The sequence below is a fragment of the Pisolithus orientalis genome (genome assembly GCF_024613125.1).
Source record: "Pisolithus orientalis strain OTSU chromosome Unknown F5J12scaffold_213, whole genome shotgun sequence".
In the NCBI taxonomy this organism is placed as follows: Eukaryota; Fungi; Basidiomycota; class Agaricomycetes; order Boletales; family Pisolithaceae; genus Pisolithus; species Pisolithus orientalis.
The window spans coordinates 475-23,813 of NW_026260994.1; the positions used below are offsets into that span (position 1 = coordinate 475).

Here is a 23,339-nt window from a genome sequence, read left to right on the forward strand (position 1 = left end):
GTAGGAGTGAACATGTCAGCATGCATCCACCACCATCTGCCATGACTCCACTCACAAGCTATGAACCCCAGTCCAACAGGGTAGGAGTGAACATGTCAGCATGCATCCACCACCATCTGCCATGACTCCACTCACATACTATGAACCCCAGTCCAACAGGGTGGGAGTGAACATGTCAGCATGCATCCACCACCATCTGCCATGACTGCACCACTCGCTATGAACCCCAGTCCAACAGGGGGGTGTGAACATGTCAGAATGCATCCACCACCATCTGCCATGACTCCACCCACATCCTATGAACCCCAGTCCAACAGGGTGGGAGTGAACATGTCAGCATGCATCCACCACCATCTGCCATGACTCCACTCACATACTATGAACCCCAGTCCAACAGGGTGGGAGTGAACATGTCAGCATGCATCCACCACCATCTGCCATGACTCCACTCACTTGCTATGAACCCCAGTCCAACAGGGTGGGAGTGAACATGTCAGCATGCATCCACCACCATCTGCCATGACTCCACTCACTCCTATGAACCCCAGTCCAACAGGATGGGAGTGAACATGTCAGCATGCATCCACCACCATCTGCCATGACTCCACTCACATACTATGAACCCCAGTCCAACAGGGTGGGAGTGAACATGTCAGCATGCATCCACCACCATCTGCCATGACTCCACTCCACATACTATGAACCCCAGTCCAACAGGGTGGGAGTGAACATGTCAGCATGCATCCACCACCATCTGCCATGACTCCACTCACTCGCTATGAACCCCAGTCCAACAGGGTAGGAGTGAACATGTCAGCATGCATCCACCACCATCTGCCATGACTCCACTCACTCCCTATGAACCCCAGTCCAACAGGGTGGGAGTGAACATGTCAGCATGCACCCACCACCATCTGCCATGACTCCACTCACATCCTATGAACCCCAGTCCAACAGGGTGGGAGTGAACATGTCAGCATGCATCCACCACCATCTGCCATGACTCCACTCACATACTATGAACCCCAGTCCAACAGGGTGGGAGTGAACATGTCAGCATGCATCCACCACCATCTGCCATGACTCCACTCACATCCTATGAACCCCAGTCCAACAGGGTGGGAGTGAACATGTCAGCATGCATCCACCACCATCTGCCATGACTCCACTCACATACTATGAACCCCAGTCCAACAGGGTGGGAGTGAACATGTCAGCATGCACCCACCACCATCTGCCATGACTCCACTCACTCCCTATGAACCCCAGTCCAACAGGGTGGGAGTGAACATGTCAGCATGCATCCACCACCATCTGCCATGACTCCACTCACATACTATGAACCCCAGTCCAACAGGGTGGGTGTGAACATGTCAGCATGCATCCACCACCATCTGCCATGACTCCACTCACATACTATGAACCCCAGTCCAACAGGGTGGGAGTGAACATGTCAGCATGCATCCACCACCATCTGCCATGACTCCACTCACTCCCTATGAACCCCAGTCCAACAGGGTAGGAGTGAACATGTCAGCATGCATCCACCACCATCTGCCATGACACCACTCACTTGCTATGAACCCCAGTCCAACAGGGTAGGAGTGAACATGTCAGCATGCATCCACCACCATCTGCCTTGACTCCACTCACTCCCTATGAACCCCAGTCCAACAGGGTGGGAGTAAACATGTCAGCATGCACCCACCACCATCTGCCATGACTCCACTCACTCCCTATGAACCCCAGTCCAATGGGGTGGGAGTGAACATGTCAGCTTGCACCTACCACCATCTGCCATGACTCCACTCACAACCTATGAACCCCAGTCCAACAGGGTGGGAGTGAACATGTCAGCATGCATCCACCACCATCTGCCATGACTCCACTCACTCGCTATGAACCCCAGTCCAACAGGGTGGGAGTGAACATGTCAGCATGCATCCACCACCATCTGCCATGACTCCACTCACAAGCTATGAACCCCAGTGCAATGGGGTGGGAGTGAACATGTCAGCATGCACCCACCACCATCTGCCATGACTCCACTCACTCCCTATGAACCCCAGTCCAATGGGGTGGGAGTGAACATGTCAGCATGCATCCACCACCATCTGCCATGACTCCACTCACATCCTATGAACCCCAGTCCAACAGGGTGGGAGTGAACATGTCAGCATGCATCCACCACCATCTGCCATGACTCCACTCACTCCCTATGAACCCCAGTCCAACAGGGTAGGAGTGAACATGTCAGCATGCATCCACCACCATCTGCCATGACTCCACTCACATCCTATGAACCCCAGTCCAACCAGGTGGAGGTGAACATGTCAGCATGCATCCACCACCATCTGCCATGACTCCACTCACATACTATGAACCCCAGTCCAACAGGGTAGGAGTGAACATGTCAGCATGCATCCACCACCATCTGCCATGACTCCACTCACTCGCTATGAACCCCAGTCCAACAGGGTGGGAGTGAACATGTCAGCATGCATCCACCACCATCTGCCATGACTCCACTCACTCGCTATGAACCCCAGTCCAGCAGGGTGGGAGTGAACATGTCAGCATGCATCCACCACCATCTGCCATGACTCCACTCACATACTATGAGCCCCAGTCCAACAGGGTGGGAGTGAACATGTCAGCATGTATCCACTACCATCTGCCATGACTCCACTCACTCGCTTTGAACCCCAGTCCAACAGGATGGGATGGAACATGTCAGCATGCATCCACCACCATCTGCCATGACTCCACTCACAACCTATGAACCCCAGTCCAACAGGGTGGGAGTGAACATGTCAGCATGCATCCACCACCATCTGCCATGACTCCACTCACTCGCTATGAACCCCAGTCCAACAGGGTGGGAGTGAACATGTCAGCATGCATCCACCACCATCTGCCATGACTCCACTCACTCCCTATGAACCCCAGTCCAATGGGGTGGGAGTGAACATGTCAGCATGCATCCACCACCATCTGCCATGACTCCACTCACTCCCTATGAACCCCAGTCCAACAGGGTGGGAGTGAACATGTCAGCATGCATCCACCACCATCTGCCATGACTCCACTCACTTCCTATGAACCCCAGTCCAACAGGGTGGGAGTGAACATGTCAGCATGCATCCACCACCATCTGCCATGACTCCACTCACATACTATGAACCCCAGTCCAACAGGGTTGGAGTGAACATGTCAGCATGCATCCACCACCATCTGCCATGACTCCACTCACATACTATGAACCCCAGTCCAACAGGGTGGGAGTGAACATGTCAGCATGCGTCCACCACCATCTGCCACAACTCCACTCACATACTATGAACCCCAGTCCAACAGGGTGGGAGTGAACATGTCAGCATGCATCCACCACCATCTGCCATGACTCCACTCACATACTATGAACCCCAGTCCAACAGGGTGGGAGTGAACATGTCAGCATGCATCCACCACCATCTGCCATGACTCCACTCACATACTATGAACCCCAGTCCAACAGGGTGGGAGTGAACATGTCAGCATGCATCCACCACCATCTGCCATGACTCCACTCACAACCTATGAACCCCAGTCCAACAGGGTGGAAGTGAACATATCAGCATGCATCCACCACTATCTTCAATGAGTCAACTTACATGCTGTCAATTACAGTCAAACACAACAGCAACAATCACCTTCAGCATCAGTCATAGTCACACTTGCAGAATTTCACACACCTCCTGTAACCTAATTAGCCTCTCATTCACCCAAAATACTGGTTGCTTACAAATGGGAACCATGTTGAAAGGTCATATGCTAAGGTGTCCTGTCCAATCTTATCATCCACATGCTTCATCCTCCTCTTCAATGTCCTTTCTGTAGTCAGCACCCTGTCTAAATTGATTTTTACCACTCACTTCATTATGGCAAATTCCATGCAGAGTCCCAGGTTTGACTGCTGTGATGATATAAGCAGTCCTTGCAGCCCTTCCTCTGTCAAAGCATTTGCTGTGCATTTCAATAGCTCTTCACAATCTGCACTTTCCTGTTCCATGCCTGGAGAGACACATGCCAGTCTGCAGTTTTTTTATTCAGGGCTTACTTACCAGTGAGCACCACATAGCTTTGAGGTGGAAACTTCAATTCATTCAGCCACCCTTTGATCTTTTCCAGACAGCCCTTCTGCAACTGTTTTTCTACCTCTGGTGCCCCTTTCATTGCATCCTCTATAGTTAACCCCCTCTTCATAAGCTCCTGAACTGCATCAAGATTTAAGGTGTCTGCCTTTGTTAGTAGCACAATCACAGGAACTGTGCATATCCTAAATCCTTGCACTAAATATGATGTGATATTTGTGTACACATACCATGTCCTGAATCACACTCATTAAAGAACTTCCTTTCGGCAGCCATGACCATCCTATGCCTTTCATTCAAAGGAACGCAATACCTAAATCAATCAAAAAAGACCACATCAGTGCATTCCCAGTGGCACTAGTCATACATTTCCCTACCAAATTGCATGTATTCTCTTCGCCAGTTTGGTGGACTTTGCCTGATCTGTAACAAATTTCTTCATCTTATCAAACTCTTCCTCGCTCCCCGCCTCAAATCCACATGAGTCATGGAACACATAGCGCGGGTTACTTTTAAACACTAGCTCATCCTCAATGTTATGGTAGCCACGCTGCATAAGTTTGACGTGAGCATCATGCAATCTCACGTGGTAGCCTTACCCCCAGTGAACCCTGCACCGCCCCAGTATCAACCTGGCAGAATGGCATGTTGACAAATACGAAGCACATAACACACCCACATACCTTCTCCCCGTTTCCATCGAAGATCTCAGGCTGATCCGTAGTGTTACAAACCCGCTGTAAAACAGTTGTTTTACCTGCATTTGCTCTGCCCATGACAAGAATGCGCAAACGACGGATGCGATCAATCTGCTTTTTAGCCTCGGTAGGATCTAAACGATAGTCTGAAGGCTGTGTAGGGACGATTTCGTGCGAGGCAACTGGAGTGGCTTCAGTGGGGAGTGATGCACCAGCATCGCGACTCGGAGGTTGAGAACGCCGCATTTTAGCCTCAGTAGGATCCAAGCGATAGTCTGAAGCCTGTGTGGGGACGATTTCGTGCGAAGCAACTGGAGTGGCTTCAGTGGGGAGTGATGCACCAGCATCGCGACTCGGAGGTTGAGAACGCCGCATTTTAGCCTCAGTAGAATCTAAGCGATAGTCTGAAGCCTGTGTAGGGACGATTTCGTGCGAGGCAACTGAAGGAGTGGCTTCAGTGGGGAGTGATACACCAGCATCGCGACTCGGAGGTTGAGAACGCCGCAACGAACGCCACCAGGAACAAAGAGACCTCGGCGCCATGGCGATGTGAAGATGAGAAAACAGCTCTTAGGATGTCTTGAACAGTAAGCGTGCTATGGCTGTAGGGGATGATGGTGGTGAAGTACAAAGCGTAAAGGACAGCAGATTTGAGGGGCGTTGAATCAACGTGCCTGTAGTGCACAGCCTGACACGTGTGTTAACTACGATCACGAAGTTTCTGCTGCACCGTCCCACTTCATCTCGTCGTCTGACCGAGTCCCGGTGATATATCGACGAGAGAAAGACTCAACCATCGGTCCTTCAGGGGAGCTTGTCCCATACTCTCCGCGATACCAAGCCTGCTCGATAGGTACACTAATTATACTCCTGGTGGAACGGACTACCGATCTTCTCAGCGGCTTTGTGTTTCCGTGCTCGCCCCGTCCTTTACACCAGGCACCGCACCACAGTGGGGCTTCCCCAGCTCCTCCATCGAGGATCTGGTTTCCAAAATCATTGAATCTTCCACAATACTCTGCCGTGCAGTTGGGAAAACCACAAGCAACATGTCTCTTTGCTAACCCACCCTAGTATTCGCACGAGGGGTATAAACGACAAGTGACTTGTCCAATGCGCCCGCACAATCACGGGGTCAAGATCTGAACCACGAACCAACCTGCTATAACCACATCTGCCGGTGGTGCCGATGACGCTGAGCCTGCCAACTCTATGGTCACCCGTCCACAGTACAGGACCCAAGTTTCGTCTCCAAAATGCATACCAGTGAGTGCTGTGTTCCAGCTACCCCCTTAATCCCCCTTAATTCCACCCAGATGAGATCCTATCCTTTACGCTGTGGGTGACTGCAACCGATAGCCATGGAAGTGACAGACCCTCCGGTATAAAATTTGCATGACAATCTAATGGTACACCTATCAATCTCCATGCCAGTCATTCATATGCCACTACGTAGTTTTCTAGCTAAACATCATAGAATAACCTTTAAAGCTTGTGCCTTGGTGCTCCTTCCCTTGATGGGGTTCCGTCGCCCTCTGAAAGGCGAAGACATTTCTGAAGTCACAAATACATATCGCATTACCCTTTCCCCACATATCGCTGCTTCTCATACTCCCTCCAGAGCGACTTCATGAGAGTCTTGCCACCGGAATCCAGTGCAGACCATCAGAACATCTCGAGTGTACTCACCGAGCATTTCACATAATGAGAATAGCCCAGGCTCGAGTTCTCTTCGTACATCTAGTGTCAGGATATACAACGGGTCGTTCATAGAGTCGATGTATGCCAAGAGAACGTGTCCTACATGCTTTGCGAAAGGCTTCGCCAGAGATTCAGCGTTTTGTGTTTCGGCGGCAATCGCAGTGTGTTGTGTTGTGTGCACACGAGTGACAGTTTTGACAACGAGTGCGGTGAGAAGTCCACTAAGAGCACGGCTTTCGTACGATGCCGGGCGGCTGAGATGGTGAGATCCAAGAGAAGTATTCCTGCGATGTGTTTATTCTGCTTAGCTTCTGGGGACACATGCGCCTGGTTATCAGCAGCAGTTGATGCAAGACGAAGGCCAGATGTGGGAGCGTATGTTTAACTCTGTCGCTTCTCAGACGAACGAGAGAGCCTGCTAAGCAAACGATGCAGTGAAAAATCGCAAACGAAGTGGTGGTGACATGGTCGGTGGAGCCCGATAGAATTTTACAGAACAAAGACCGGATACTCCTGAGGTCGACTGAACACGCATCAGCGGCTGCCATTGAATACATACATCCAAACCTCGCCTCCCATTGCCACATAACTGGTGGCCATCTCTCGTGCCTCCAGAACCTGACTCTCCCGCGCCGTCCCCTTCACACCCAGGCGGCCGGCTTCCATTTCATCGAGCTCAGACATTCCGCGCGATACCGCACCATCCATCCTCGGAACAACAGCCAAAAAATACAAGGCAGCATTATCAGCAGAGTCGCGCCTCCGAACCAACAAGTCTTCCTCACCCGTATTGCTTTCCCCCGTTCCTGGGTCACCACCTAAATCATCATCCTACGATGGCACACGGCCAAAGACACCCTCCACGCCACGCGGCACGAGTCCAAATCCCGCCATTTTCATGAGTCCAGGCGACATGTCTATGGATGTCAGCAGAGTCGATCCGGAGGAGGTGCTCGTAGATTATCAGACTGTTGAGCCCGGAGATGTGTCGGGGGACTTGGAAGATGACAATCAAATACGAAGACAAGGTCCTCGTATCTATTCGGTAAATACGTTGTCTCGCTTTGAGAGACCGCACGTTCTTACCCTTCTCCCAGCATTCGCCCTACAGCCGGTCACCAGGCTTGGGATACATCAATACCGAAAAGCATCAAACTCCTTCCGCAACACGCAAAATCAACGCTTAATGCCCCTCCCTAATTTCACTTTGACGAGGTCCTAACAGGATCAGAGAACAAACCTGTTTACAATGCTGTCACAAGAAGTCACGTATGTGCCGCCATGGAGGGTTACAACGCAGTGATATTCGCCTGCGGGCAAACTGCCAGTGGAAAGACATTTACCCTTGTGCGTTTTCACGTGTGCACCTACTCACTACTCTGACACCTACACACGCGTACAGTCGGGAAATGAAGATCAGCCCGGTATCATTCCTCGTGCTATGAAGGACGTCTTTGCTCACATCCGTCGCACGTCCACACGTGAATATCTCCGCTGCTCCTACCTCGAGATATACAACGAAACCATTTATGATCTGCTCGTGCCACCTTCCGTGGCTGCAACACAGCCTGTACAACTAATTGGACAGGGCATATTGTCTCCGCTAAGAGAAGAGGTAGTCACCAGCTTGAAGAGCGTACGGGAGGTGATGGAGAGAGGTAAGAGACATCGAAGAATCGCCAGTACGGACTGGAACGAAAGAAGTAGCAGAAGTCACAGCGTGTTCAGGCTTGTGATTGAGAACAGGGAAAGAGGCGAGGGTAAGCCAGAGGGAAGTGGGCGACAAACTCCGGGCTTGCGACCAGGCACTCCTCGCATCCAGGCCGCCGATGACAATGGCTTTCTGATCACGGGAATGGTCAATATCAGTTGCTTGTATTGGCCCGGATACACATACCAGCGTTACGATGGTGTTACATACATTGTGTCCGAGCAGCACGGTGGGTGGGGAGCCAGGATTCAACAGTTCGTCAAGGCTTGCACTTTGAGACCAAACGAGTCCGAGACACAGCGTGTTTTAGTTCAGGATTCTTCCCTGATGTCATCTACGTATGTATTCCACTCTCGAGAACAGCTGATGGACGACATTTGTCTACATCCATCCCACGAGCCAGGACATCAGCACTAGAGGCGCCATGATACATTGCACAGCAGAACAAAGTGATATCTTCTTCCGGACGCAGGACAGAGTCGAGGGAGAACGGCCGTGAGAGGGCCCGGTAGGAGGGTAAGTTTACGCTACATTTGCTAGGCGACGAAACGAGCGATCGGTGTGCGAACGAGGCGCTTGCGGGTCGTCTTTTTCTTTGGCCCTGAGAGAAAGTCGACGCCCAGATCGGACACAAGTGGGAAGGTTTAGTTGAATGTAATAGAAGCATATTAGAGGGATAAGTCGATCGATGAAGACGCGTTTTCCACCCGTGTAGACGAAATAGATCAATTTGCAACCCCCAGGCCGAGTTGTAACAAGCAGACAATTCACATTCAGTTCTGGAGCAACATCATAAAAGTACATGGGACATCGAACAACTTTGACCGCTGAGGAGATCGGGTACAAATATGAACAATGTACCTAATCATCCATGTCCGATGTTGAGAGAATAATTTTTTTGTTTTTGTTTTATTCTTCTTTGCGCCAGGGAGTACTTGTGGATTTCAAGTTGACTGCAGTGACAGTCAGAGAACCCTTACTCATATTTCATTGCAGAATGTTAGCATACTTACATGCTGCCCTTCACTAGTTAACCGGCATGTTGTACACAGTTCCGCCCAAATCAACAGTCCTGTTGATGGCATCGTTGACGGCAGTGTCACTGGCCAGCTCGTACCAATCAGTGAACACCACTCCATCAATTGATTCCAGATATGTGATGAACGACTGTTTGGCGGCTGTGTTGGCGAAAGCAGATACCTGGACCCTGGTATGGACTGATAAGCGTCAAGGAGAATATTCAGGAGTCAATGTGAACAGCCATCTGAATTGTTGAGTGTTTCGACACTACAGCATGTGGGCAGCTGTCCATGTCCCTTTTTCATATTCTAGGATTGAGGAGCGTTGACTTGAGGAGAACATTGAATTGAATGTGAACAGTCATCTGACTCGCCTGTAGATGGGGATCCTTACGTCAGACTTCCGACACGTGATACAGAAGGTGGACTCGGTCACTCTGTTGCATGGCTTCTCACCGAGACTCAACAGGTAATTACCACCTGGGAGGTGAGTGACGCCTTTTACTCACGTACTCACGTGGAGGCAGAAATCAAAAATTCCTAAAGTACTCCAACGTGATTGGCTTTGACCTGATCAAAAACTCTCAGATGGTCGACATTATTTGAACTGTATCTTTGCAAATACATCGTTACGTGCAGGTCTGGACACGTCCATGGTTCGGTCATCCTGGAGGAATGTAACTTCTCTCCGAGAACAGACGCTCCACTGTCACGCCCCGGCACCTGCCGCCTCGTGACCTGGCCGTGACGTGAACCGTCGCGGTGGCGGTGGCGGGGCCGTCTTTTCTCCGCACGTGACCTGGCCACGTGCCTGGGCTCGGCTTACTATGATGGTAATTGCCTGTCTGTGCATGCATGCATGTCGCTCGCCTGCCTGCACTTATCGCGCCTGCCTCTGCCTCTGCCTCTCTCTCTCTCTCAGTCGAACAGAGCGCTGATTGATTGTTTATTACGTACTTTTTGCATCCAATTTCGTTAATTCATTCATTTCCCTGCCAGCCGTCGCTTGCCGTCGCACCATCCTCCCGCTGGGAAACGATCGCAACAGATGCTGGACCCCCCCTCCTTGCTGATTCGCTGCCCACGGACCAGGCGATAACGGCCACTCCTTCGACGGTCCCCTCCTCGCCGTCGAGCTCCTCCAGCGTCACCCTCCCCGAGTTGCCTGCACTCGGCATCATCCTCGGCATCTCCGTCTTCGTCTCCCTCGTTATTTGCTACAAAGTTTACAGCCAATTCTTACCGGACTTCTCCCCCGTCGTCCTGAAGATCTGTGCGTGGATCTGCCCTCCCCGGAAAGGCCTATACGATCCCTCTGCATGGGAGTCGTTTTTTTGCGTCGAAGCTGAACAGCTTGACCGTCAAGCAGTGGCAATGGTCAGCCGCTCTACCGAGGCTCGATCCGCTGCTGAACTCGAGTTGGCAACCATGTGGGACACCTCTGAAGCTCAATCCACTGCCGAACTCAGGTCAGTAGCCGCATGTGACACCGTTTTCATCCCTCTCATCCTGACGATCTGTCCCAGTGCGAGAGCAGCTAACACATCTGTTGATGGCCATGGACCCTGCTCACTGCAGAGTTGCAAGGGTGTGCTCCCGTTCCCTACACGCCAGTTCAGCTGCAACAGGCAGCCCGAGGTCGAACATATTAACATGTGAGTCAACCTCGAAGGACAGTCGACACCGTTCACTGAACTGATCGTTGGCTGTGGTGCCCTGGGTTTACCATGCAGCAATGTCATGACCGCTAAGGAACTCAAGGTCCTCTGTCGAAAGCTTGGCCTGAGCCAGACCGGTACCAAACAAGTCCTTCTCGAGAGGCTGGAGGCATTCAGCCAGGATCACGATGCCTGGCAGCGGTGAGTCACAGCTTACCTCGTCCTTGGTCTCTCACCAGGTGCTGAGTTGTTCCAATGCAGAGTCCTTCCAGGCGCACGAAGATCTCACAAAGGCCCTCAAAATCATCATGCTCAAGATACAGGTAGCGGGAAGGGCAAGAGAGGCCCTGCAAAGCGGTCAGCAAAACGTCGGGCACTGCTGCTGGGTGGCAGTAGCAGTGATGCTGCAGTCCCGTCTGCTACTGAAAGGTCGAAAGACACCCAAACGCAGGCAGAAAAGGCAGCCGTCCTTGACTGGGTCAGTTGCAGCTTCATTTCCATTCGCCGAGTTCAGGATCACTCATGCTGGCACTGTGTCCTTGCAGGCACGAACGACTCTCACTCTATATCCTTACCAGCCTCCCCCGGCTGTTGCAGTAACAACAGGTCACGGTGGCGGGCCACTAGGTGCGCCGTCAGGTATGAGCCTTGCACGGGCCCCTGCAAGTCAATCACCTGGTCTCCCCTCCCCATCTGCCGATGCTCGCTGTCCCTCACTGGCGAGTGGGGACACCTCTCCTACCGTCATGGCTACCGATCCATCTTCTGTCGTTCGCATGCTAACACTTGGTGATGGGACTGTTCTCGCCTTCACGCTCGCTGACATTGGTGACCCCACAGCCGTGGGATTCAGCAAGGACATCCCGAGGCTCAATTCCATGTGGGACGACACTTCCCCTCACTGGACTGGCCAGTCCACCCTTACCATCAAGGGCCGTCCGATTGCGATCAAATACTGGCCCGAGGTGTACCGTTATGCACACAACCGACAATGGAAAGGGATCAAACACAACTGGACATGCTGGAAGGCAAGTATACATACTCGCTCTTGGTCGAAAGTGGGCCTATCTAATCCTGAGTTCACAGTACATTGTAGAGTGCTACTGTCAAGGCACCCCGGATGAGTTTTGGCGCAGGTTTAGTGAGAACGGGAGGCCGATGAGTTACACTCGTATTCTTGTCCTCCTTCATGAGGCTCGGAAGAAAGAAGATCAGGAAGCTGTGTGGAAAGCGGCAGAAGAATTTGGCGAATCTTTTGATACGCAGTGCACGTACAGAAAAGGCAGCAACATCCATGTCCTGACCCAGCCTCGGGCTATCGCAAAACGGCTGCACAGGCTGAGTGATGGGCATGGCAGGGATGAGGGCGGTTCTATTTAGCTGCATATTATCTAGCATACATAACTCTGTGGTATGAGACATAGATCGTGCGTTGTATCATGCGTTTCGTGTCTGTTTTTATTCTGAATCTGTGAGCTCAATGACGCCCAAGTCAAATGTGTGGCCACCACTGCTACTATTCTTCCTCTCAGTCTCGGAATTGCTATCTGTAAGTTCAATGATCTCTCTTTCAGTCTCGGAATCGCTGTCTGTGAGTTCAATCATCTCCTTGCCATGACTCGGCCTTTGGTGTGCAGAACGGCTTGGTTCCTCGGTGTCATGCTTCGTCAGCCCAGTTGCGAGCAAACCTGGGAGTGCAAACCTGACCACCGGATCTGGCATCCAGACCCGGTGAGTGCTCAGTGCTGGGTGAGTGCTGGGTGCGGAATCTGCAAATAATCCAGCCTGGGGAACACCATCTGGCATGCTCAGTACTCGAGCAACACCACGTTTTGCAGGGAGCGCTAATGGCGTGGTGTCGATCTCCAAGCGGTGCTGTACCAGTACCTGTCCTGAGGCAGCATCTTTGCGTTGTGAGCGAATACAGAGAACTGAATCGAGCGTGAAGCCCTGCCGCACTGGACATGACTTGGAAGAAGACTCAGATGGACCCTGGGGGCATATGTTACCTAGAGTGTCCGAGTCTGCTCTGTCCATCTGTAGATCACAATTTAGCAATTTAGCATTAATGGTGAGATGACGATTAATGGCAGCCTTCAAATTCATACTATGACATGGTATAGCCTACTCACACCACATAGATTGCGAATACAAACTCCCTCATAGACCAGGTTCTTCAGCTTTCCGAGTGTACCAGAAGATTCAATGGCATGGACTGGGACGGGTGGTCCGCCTCTAGACCACCCAAAGCGGAACTCGCACAGGAAAGCCAGTCGTTCCAGGTCAATTCCTTGCAGCTTTCTGAGCAGCATTGACAAGGCTTGAGGAGGCCCAGGATCGGCACACGTGAACGTGATCGAGGGCTTAACATATGCCAGGACAACAGCAGGGGAGGGAAAGTCGGTTGGAAAGGTGGCGGAAAGTTTCTTACAGCCCATCTCGGTGAGGAGATCACAGACGTGCTTGACCCAAGGTCCAAGGAATGTGGTAAGATCATCCTCATTCGCGGTAGTGGTCGCCGCATGTAGCAGCTCATCTCCAACACCATGTTGAGCAAGCGCACGAGTTGTCTTCCATCCACAACGTGAGAGGCCATTCTATCATGTGACCAATGTGAGTTGCACAGCGCCTGTCAGTGGCCAGTGGGCAAGCATGAACTTACGTCGTAATCTCCACCACAGAAGAGGGCCATTAGCAGTAGCCCGCCCTTTGTCAATGCAACAGTGGACTCTTGTGCCAAACCATTAGCGGAATACATTAGAACGGACTTGTCGTTGTCGTTGTCACTGTTAACACACCAATGTAATAAGTTAGTTCGAAGGAGCTCAGCACGATCTGGTCACCTGCCTTCGGAACACAGTTAGAGCGCCAAATACCAATGCATCACTATCCTCAGTCCAGACAGCATCAATAACCCCTAGCTGATTGAGGGCAGCTAGCTCTGCCTCTGCCTCGCCTGCTGCCTAGAGAATAAATTTGTAGAAATGACGATGACACTGGCAGTCACTGGTCTGATAGGTTCAACCTCACCTCATGTGTCCGAAATCCGAAAGCACTAGCAAAGTCCTTGAAGTACGTTGTAAGCCATGGTGGAATAGTGACAACCTTCTTGCCCCGCTTGATTGCTGGCTTTTGCGGGCCGTCGAAGACAAAGAGGACGTCGGCTGGGGTGCGATACAGGTGTGCTAACTTGTAAAAGAGCGTCCTCAACTCCGGGTTCTGCCCACACTGTGCATGTCCATGTCGAAACGAGTGCTGGCAACTGGCCATCCATAAGCTTTCAGAGTTGGACTGACCGGGTAAAGATACTTAAGTCCAAGACTAGCAGATTATATCAGAGCACCTGGGAACATACCTGGCATCAACACCAATCCTGAACGGATGCTCAGAGCGTTTTGTGCCATCCGGATTAAACATGTGGTTGACCGTGAGCTCTTGCAGAGAATATTTCTTTGCTGCTGGAGCGACTGCCTACCGAAGCCAAATTTGTGTGTAAAGTAGTACAAATATTCAGCCTCCAGACTTACCTGCCAAAGGCCTGTAACACCCATTATTGTTAAATCCTGTATGATGATGGCAGTGGTCGCAGTGATGACACGCCTGTGAGCCCCTATTGCACTTTTGAGTCCGCTATGTGACCAGTATAGTATGTAGTATGCGGCAAGCTGAAACACAAGTAATAGTTAATATAGGCTCCTCGAGTTGTAAGCTTTCCCGTTATCCTCTTCGCCACGTTTGACAATTAGTTAGAGAGCCCTTTTGATTTCTTCATATTGTACATAGGAGGAGAGTAGAGGGTATAGATATGGAGATACCGTGTCCATTAAATAGCATACCCTGCAAGACCGGGGAGGGAACAATGACATATATAATACATTTGCAGCTGTCATCGAGACGGATGGAAAGAGATCTAATATTGACAAAATGAATGTGGAGAGCTAGACATTATTTACCAGACAGCGGGTGACGCGAAGGTCAACATCTTCGCCTTTGACAACAAGGTGTGCACATGCTCCATTGGGGAGTACCCTGGCGAAGACGATGCAGACATGATTTTGGCTGACAGCTCTTCAATGCCGATGGGCATAGGTGGTGGTGCGGAGGAAGCAGGGGAGGTGGACAACGTAGATTAAGAGAGGGACGCCTCTGGGATATTGGGACGGTGGAATGCGAAGGTGGCGGGACGTACACAGACCATGGAGGATGGATGGCGGGGGGCATGACGGTCGAGAGGCGCAAAAGGGTTTGCTGATGAAGGGGGTGTCGATTTCTTCATCGATGGCAAGATGTAAGCTGGAAAAGGGCCCATCCCTGCGAAATCTTTCCATATCATACTCTCGAACTCACTTAGCGTCGAGGGATCCACATTCAGCTCCCACTGTGTCGTCACAAATAACTTTGCTCGTGAGCATAAATGCGGAAATGAAAAGTTGGAAGGCAGACAAGCCATGGGCGGTGGGGAATCGCACCTTTAGTCTTTGAAGACTAGCGCAGCAAACGTGATGGATGGATGGAGCTTGGTGCGGTGGAGAGCATAAGCGATGATACCTGCGAAATTGTCCAAGAACGTCCCACCCACAAAGTGGGTGAGAGGTGGAATGCCGGAACGGGCAGGATATGGATACAACGCATGTAACGTCACCAGATACCAGCATGGGGAGAAGGACAGACCACTGAGTGACGAGGGCTGGAGGAATCGATACAAGAATCCCGAAGACGGTGGGGGACTCCTATACAGACCCAAGTTACATGCCAAATTGCCTCGTAGCCATTCCAGTCACAAAAAATGGGCATATCTTGAGGACTACTGCGCAGAACTGGGTGAATGAGGTATCTCCAAATAGGGTTCAGCGAGCGGAATGAACGGACCATAAAGCGAGAGGAATGGCGAGGAGACGGACAAGATATGATGACAAGACCTCGAGGGTGGCCCTTCTCACGAAAATGCAAACAACTCGGGAACCGCTTGGCCAATTCAAATGAACCAGGTACCCGACATGGAGCCTGTCATTAAGGAGTATCATTCCCCCGCAAAACGAGAGACGCTAGTCAAGCACAAGCACAAGATCGTCCACAGTGTGGGCATTTGAGTGCAGGACGGCGATTTGGGTTGAAAAAATCTTCGCGGGCCTCCATCGCATCATCGTTGACTGAGATGAGGTACTTAACTATCGTGAGGTTAGTGAATTCTTGACTCCAACCTCCCCATTCACAAATTTTCCTCAGAGGCCATCGTCGTTCGATGTGGAGGTACTGGCAGCCTCCCCGCCGAAAAGAGTGGGTGCCATAAGCTGCAGGATCGATGTTGAGGTCCAGCAAGTTGTTTCGGAACATTTCCAGGAACTGTTCAGACGACTTTCGAACCAGATACCATATCAGCCAGCTGATTGGCTTGGCAAGCCTGAGGTGCAGAACTCTATCTCACCATTGGTATGTTGGCTTCTGCAACACGGTCACCAGAAGCAATTTTGCGGAAGAGGTAACCGGACATGATGTTGGATGCTATGATCCACTCAGATATGGCCCTTACAGCGCAGAGGTGAGCTTCCGATTGATGGAACGCCCACAGGAAATATGGTTTGATGTCTGCCGGTGCAATCAGTCCAAGATAACCTCGCCGTGCTGTCAGCACGGCTCGCACACACTCACCTCCGGTTTGGTGAGTTTTACGGAAAGGGAGGGTAATGGACATGCCGGTTGTGGTGCCGGCAGCATCATACATGAAATTGATGTCGTGGACTTGAATCTTCAAAACTTCATCAAATCGGAGAAGGCAGATGAACGCAATTGTATAGGCAGCTTGTAAGAGACGACGGGCCCGAGCACCGCCCCAGTCTGCCAACCTGTCATCTTGACCATGATGGTTGGGGTCACGAGGTCGACGAGTGCCAGGCTGGTATGGACGGATGGTCCAATTGTCGGGTAGATGGTTGAAATGATAGAGTTGTGAGAGTATCTCCTGTGGGAATGAGTAGTGAGCTTCCCAGAACCATCGCACCAGTGGTATCAACGTAACTGATGTGATTGCACGTGCGCTGATGGCGACTTCGCCAGCTTGGACCTGCAAAGTGTAAGGGAGGGGTATCGGTGAGACCGTTCGCCACCCATATATAGCCCAGATGAAGACGCATACCTTGCGGCGCCGTAAGGCACACATGTAAGATGACACCTGTACCGACATACTTGGGTTCCCCAGCATGGTGGAATTCCCCGGTACCTCTGACTGATGCCAGGGCATATCACCGAGCCCATGTAACCGCCCAAAGGCATAGGTCATTGCTGCCCTCATCTTCTGCGCATGGCCATAAGTGCCTCGTTCCTCAGATGGCGGTTTACTCGTGCCCTTCAGTGTAATTGAATCGCACCTGCCAGAGTCAACATCATTTTCATCAGTTTTGAGGCGGTGATAATAAACAGGAGAGACGGGGGATACGCATTCATAATCCAGGCGATGATGAATGTCGGCGCATCACGATGGGGTTGGTTGGAATAGAACGACTCATCACCTCGCAACCATCCCATGCCCACGAGGAATCTCTGACACTGCTGCATGAGGCTATGGGGATTAAGTTGTTTGAGTAATCTTGTTTTGCAAAGCAAACAGGACAAACAGACCGTTTATATTCTGCATCCGTTCCCTCCGTCACCCCCTTCGATGCATCTAGTAGCGTGGCTTGAAATGCAGAGAATTCGTTGTTGGTGTCGATGCTGCCACAGACGGGACCGGGTAGAGTTTGTTGTTCGGAGGTCATGTCGTACGAAACATCAAGGAGTTCGAGGGGCGATGCCTCGGACGGAGATACAGCATGACACAGTCCAGGATAGCTATCGAAGGCTCGCTCGGACATGTTGGTTTGTTGGAGGAAACGGGGAAAGCTGCGAGAGTTGATGGCCTCCTATATACGCAGTGAATTTCCAATCATCGTTAGTCATAGCTAGACAAGCCGGTAACACGAACACGGACGGTAACCAAAACAGTGTCTTGTACGACACCAAACGGCACTCAGAACCCACCCAGGACCATATTTTTTTCCAGCAGGGACCGTAGTTTGATTCCTCCAGGACCATATTTTTTCCGTGAAGCGCTGAGACTCCTCGAAGGAACACCCTGAGTTGGCAGGGAAAGCACGACCACCGCGACCCACCCACTGGACCATTCTTTCGTGAAAAAAGACGTTCCGATCCTGCGACGTGACAGCTGAGCATAGTGCATACTCACCACAAATGGCCGATGTAAAGCCAAGTCGTATGACACATCGCCGGCTTCGACACCTAACATCGAAGCATAAGATATAACACGCAGCGTATGCCGGCTTCATGAGAGGTCGATCCCTCTGTCCGTCAACCCTACCCCCTACCTCTCACCTCACACTCCAAATACTTGCTCCGTCGCGATCTCACCAGTGTCTTTCTTCACTGCGATGGCGCCCTCGGTCTCTTCACCGCCGGTCCCCATCTCTGTCTTGGTGAGTACTTCGATCTGGCCTTGCCGATGGACTCGATGGTGTTGCTGTACACCGAGGACTCCATCCACGGTGTTAGGGAGGGCATCGCCAGTCAGCGAAACTCCTCACTGTTACTCGCATCGCTTGCAGATGCCACCGATCGGAGGCCTGGATGGAAGGGCTCAGGGAGGGGCTGAGGGAACAGGCAATCCGATTGCCCGCAGGGGGGTCTGTGCGTCGGCACGCCTGCGCGCGATGGCCGTTTAGGTCGCTGGGGGTGACAGCCCGCTCGTTCCCACCGTACCCGTTTCGGATCCGTCACGCTGTGACGGGGTCCTGACTCAGCCGTGACCGCACCGTCTGTTTTCGCGGTCGCAGCTTCACTTCTCATCGCTTCTCCCATCAGATACGAACATGATCTAAGGTCAGGGAGGTACTCCACAAAATCGGTTCGGAAGCAACGACATGTGGGGAAGTAAAATATCACGAAGCCTGTATCCCTTCAGGGCACCTGACCGGTACTTCGTTGGATTTCGCTAAACGGGCACTTCACTTCTTTCGGTTCCCCCCTTGATCGCAACACAACGTAATCCATTGTCGCACTGTACCGGGGGCCAACGAATGAAATACAAACTTGACCATACGGGGTACATCGAAGTTGGTTGCCCAATTTATGTGGCAGTCATGTGTGGCTTGGTGGAGCTCGTCAAAACGCCCCCGGTAAAGCCTTCGCAATCTTCGCGCAATTTCTATTGACGTGTGTTGTGAATTCCTGCACGATCTTTACCATTTCAAAGTACTTATGCGCCGGTTTCATCGCTTTGGCTAATCCTTTCCAATTTGAAGAGCAGTTCTAGCGAATACACGTGCCAGGTCAGGAGGACCAACTCCAACATCACGTTGAAGATGTAACGGCAGCGCGTACGGCCAGCCAAATCATGACGAAGCCCGCTTATACTATCCAGCACTGGATGAACTGTAGCTAACATATAAATACGGCCCATTTCTTGCTCGTTTTCCTTTAGTTCACTCGACCGCCGCAGATTCAACAATCATCGTGTACGGGCATCTCTCTCCTCAAATGTTTCTTTTCGGGGTCTGACGATCCTCCTCTTCTCTAGTATGTCCAGCCCCAACCCTTATCTCGTTGCCTACTTCAGTAGCAGTGGCCGTCGCCAGGTATCTGCTTTCGCCAACACAGCCGCCAAACAGTCGTTCATCACATATCTGGAATCAATTGATGGAGTGGTGTACACTGATTGGTACGAGCTGGCCAGCGACACTGCCGTCAACGATGCCATCAACAGGACTGCCGATTTAGGCGGAACTGTGTACAACATGCCGGTTAACTAGTGAAGGGCAGCATATAAGTACGCTAACATTCTGCAATGAAATATGAGTAAGGGTTCTCTGACTGTCACTGCAGTCAACTCGAAATCCGCAAGTACTCCCTGGCGCAAAGAAGAATAAAACAAAAACAAAAAAATTATTCTCTCAACATCGGACATGGATGATTAGGTGCATTGTTCATATTTGTACCCGATCTCCTCAGCGGTCAAGGTTGTTCGATGTCCTATGTACTTTTATGACGTTGTGCTATAACTGAACGTGAATTGTTTGACCATTGCAGCTCGTGCTAGCGGCTACAAACTGACCTATTCCGTCTCGCGAATTGCATTGACTGTTCTAAATGAGTGGAGAATGCGTCTTGATCGATCAAGCCTTCTTGCTCGTTTCCGATGTGAGTGTCAATGTAACTCTCTTTGACCTTCTCCCAAGGACAAAGAAAAGAAAAGCAACAAAAGTTTTAAGTTATCCACCGGTCGGTCCTTTCGTCGACCAGAACGTGTGGCATAAAACTGTCTGACCCCTCATGGTCCTCCCTCGATTCCGTTCTGCGACCAGATGAAGATATAATGCGATATTCAACGGCTTCCTATAACACGTCATCAACCTAACATCTTCCTGAAATCGTCCTGACTCTTCGCTGCCTGATCGCCACTCGGAGTGGTCGATTGTCCTCCACCCCTGTTAGCTGCCACGGCAGCCGAACCCATCGCTGGCTTCCGAGCCCGTCCCAAACCTGCTCGAGGTCTTGAAACAGCTGTACGGGGTACAAACATCGCACCTCCGGTTTTGACAGGAGGTCCGGCCGGTGCAGTGCCAGAAGGCAGTTCTTCTGAAATATCCAGATTAACACCCTTGAATACTATGGGTTCTGTTCTTAGCGTCAACTTTCCAGCTTCCTAAGGAAAGCGTGAGCCTCTCTTTAATATCAAAGCGAGGGAAGGGTAGGATGGAACATACCGCTGCATTCTCAAGCTCGACTATCGCCTCCCGTTCTTCCAACAGAATCTCTACTCGTTTCACAGCTGCGAGTTTCTCAAGGACTTGCTGAAGAAGGCCTTCTTGGGCGTCGGGAGGTAGGTTACGAATACGAACAGACCGGTTCCGAGCTTCAGCGCGGCGACCAAGACCAGTGTCTGAGGACTCCCTGGAGATGCAAGGTAGGTATTGATGATGTTCAGCCTAAGACGGTGGGGGAAAAAAACGATACAGAATTCCTACTGACCGATTTTTGGCTCGGACACGCGTGTCTGCGAGAGTGACGGCTATCCGTCGTTTCTTCAACTCGTAGTTATTCGCAGAAAGAGCGGAACGAGCGTCTGCCTGTACAAAACCGTAGTGTGATGACTCAGCGAAAAGTACTCGTTAGGTGAGCTTATTTGTTTTTGGCTTACATCGTTCTGAAATTCGATGAAAGCAAATCCTTTCAGTTGGCCGTTCTTGTCTTCGGCAAGACGGATGTCTTTCACAGGCCCGTACTGGAGCAACATCAGCAGAGTGAGCTGACCAACAGTCACCCCCCAAATAATATAACCCGCACCCTTGAGAACAATCCCTGCAGGTCATCCTTCGTCGTAAACTTGCTGAGCCCCGCGACGTAAACCTCCTTCTCGTTCGCGTCTGCGTCCGTCCGCCCCTTCTTGCGCTCGGGGTTGGACACATACACATTGAGAGTCCGTTCCGGTTCGACTTCCCGGCCATGTAGTTCTAACGCTCGTTCCGCCGATTCCTGTGGTGACGCAGAGAAGTGAGACCCGGATTCCCCCTAAGGGAACGTGTAGATATATATAAACGCACCGGCGATGTGTACTGCACGTAGCAGAACCGCCGCGTCGTTTTGAACTTTTTACTTGGCCACCGTACATCGAATAGGGGACCATACTGTTCGCGTGTTTTAGGAACTAAGCAAGGACGTAGCACGATGAAAAGGAGGGTGGACAGACCTGACCAAAAAGGACTCGTACAGAAGTATCGTCCCATTTCTCAGGAAAGTTGGTAGCGTATAGCGTCGAACGCCAAGCAAGGTGTACATTGACCTCTGTTCCGTCAATACGTTTTTTATCTTTAGTCAGTGCAGCAGGGACGCTATCCTGACATAGATTTTAATTAGGCAGTACCAAAAAGGATTGGAAAATCTTACCCGCGTCGTGAATTCGACGGTGGCCACTAGAACCTGTGGCAGTTGTGTAATCTTCACTTCGCGAATCTCTCCGCACTGAGAAATGGTCATTAATATACAATCCGCAGATTAGGGATGAGAGCACCCACGTCCTTAAATAGCGTTCTTAACTGTTCTTCGTTCGTTCCTGAAGGTAGGTCTGCAACGAACACAGTACAATTCTCTCGGTCTCTACCAGCACAATTTTGAGACCATGTGAATGATCCACTGTTAAACTCACTTGCCTCTTCAACGGCACAGGCGGTTTCTCTATTTGCAACAGTCAGACGTCCAGTATAAGCACGTATACGTGCAAACAATATACCTAGTTTCTGCCGTTTGCCGTTGGCAGTTTCGGCGGGTTCGTCATCGTCCGCTTTACGCTTCCCCAGAGCACCCGAATTCATCTCGTCGACATCCATACCTTCTTCGTCGATACCATGCGCACCTGTGACCTTGCCAGTCTTCGGCACAGCGGCAGAGGTAGGAGCTGGAACGGTTTCCTGCTGCATAACGTATTGGGCTTGTGCTGTTTCAAAGGCTTTTTGAGCCTCCTGCAAAATCGTATGGCGCATCGTGAGTCGACGTAAGCGACCAAAACGGTCACATACCCTCATGCGCCTTGCCTCCACCTGCGTTCTTGCACGTTCGATACGTGCCAGTGACTCTTCGAGGGACGTCAAGGACCCGTGTGCATACTCGAAGTTGATCCATGCATCCCACAACGCTTCGGGATAATCTAGATTTTTGGTGCTGACGTCTTGAAAAGTCGAACGGGCAAGATCATGGTGGTCTGTGCGTCTGAAGGAGCATAAATGTCTCGAGGTTATACAAATAAAACTGAGACAGAAATAGGGGGAGTGCTCACATCAGAACATCCGTATATGCTACCCAGGATGCCCAACTCGATTTGTAGTGCTTCGCAGTGGCTGCCCAAAGTTGAACTGCTGCATCAGGCATACCAGCAAGGTTCAGGTACTACGATGGTCAGTAAAGATCGTGCGTAGGGGCTTATCCGAGGCGATTTATGTGCGCACCCACTCGGAGAGGAATTTCTCAAGTCTGAATCTCGGGTCCCCCGTTTTGGAAGCTACAAAAAAAAGGTATATAGATCGCAATCCTGTCTTTCTCCCATTTTTTGCCAACACCCACCTCCTCTTACCATCGCCAGTCCGTCCACTACGATCTTGACAAGGTCAGCAAGCGATTCTTCGCTAGCACGCCCTGCCTCAATAGCATGCTTCTCCGCACTTGCTCGGGCAAGGACGAGTGGAATGATCTGTTCCGGGTCACGATCTGGACTGTTTTTACCAAGTTTTGTGAAAAGATTGGTAGACAGAGCTCGGCTATATGCGTCTAGGTGGATTGTGAAAAACCGCAATAGCAAGAGCAGAACCTGTGGCTTACCCGAAATCGACTCTGTCTCCTCCATCGATTCGTTCTCGGAAAGAAAACCTTTTTCCTGTTGT

The 23,339-nt window shown here is 51.1% G+C and overlaps 4 protein-coding genes across 4 annotated transcripts; 1 reads left to right on the plus strand and 3 right to left on the minus strand.

Annotated features, from left to right (window-relative positions):
- Positions 1 to 10,155: 10,155 nt before the first annotated feature.
- On the plus strand, positions 10,156 to 12,360 carry F5J12DRAFT_876598 (uncharacterized protein). The gene is made up of 6 exons (XM_051747131.1): positions 10,156 to 10,731; positions 10,789 to 10,917; positions 10,996 to 11,121; positions 11,182 to 11,398; positions 11,466 to 11,948; positions 12,007 to 12,360. Exons 1-6 carry the CDS (start codon positions 10,637 to 10,639, stop codon positions 12,298 to 12,300), a joined length of 1,344 nt encoding a protein of 447 aa, XP_051594057.1. The 5' UTR covers positions 10,156 to 10,636; the 3' UTR covers positions 12,301 to 12,360.
- Positions 12,361 to 13,022: 662 nt separating this feature from the next.
- On the minus strand, positions 13,023 to 14,471 carry F5J12DRAFT_776581 (PIN domain-like protein; the record flags this gene model as incomplete). The annotated part of the gene is given in 6 exon segments (XM_051742309.1): positions 13,023 to 13,517; positions 13,583 to 13,744; positions 13,764 to 13,883; positions 13,951 to 14,175; positions 14,272 to 14,387; positions 14,444 to 14,471. The coding sequence occupies 6 exon segments, from the start codon at positions 14,469 to 14,471 to the stop codon at positions 13,023 to 13,025; spliced, it is 1,146 nt and encodes a 381-aa protein (XP_051594058.1).
- Positions 14,472 to 15,249: 778 nt separating this feature from the next.
- Positions 15,250 to 15,725, minus strand: F5J12DRAFT_876604 (uncharacterized protein; the record flags this gene model as incomplete). The annotated part of the gene is made up of 1 exon (XM_051747132.1): positions 15,250 to 15,725. A coding segment is annotated over exon 1 (308 nt), but the record flags the coding sequence as incomplete, so codon positions are not given.
- Positions 15,559 to 17,797, minus strand: F5J12DRAFT_750356 (DNA breaking-rejoining enzyme). The gene is made up of 7 exons (XM_051742102.1): positions 17,538 to 17,797; positions 17,354 to 17,477; positions 17,054 to 17,285; positions 16,937 to 16,981; positions 16,570 to 16,879; positions 16,346 to 16,506; positions 15,559 to 16,275 (listed from the first exon to the last, which is right to left on the minus strand). The coding sequence occupies exons 2-7, from the start codon at positions 17,470 to 17,472 to the stop codon at positions 15,970 to 15,972; spliced, it is 1,173 nt and encodes a 390-aa protein (XP_051594060.1). The 5' UTR covers positions 17,473 to 17,477; positions 17,538 to 17,797; the 3' UTR covers positions 15,559 to 15,969.
- Positions 17,798 to 23,339: the final 5,542 nt, after the last annotated feature.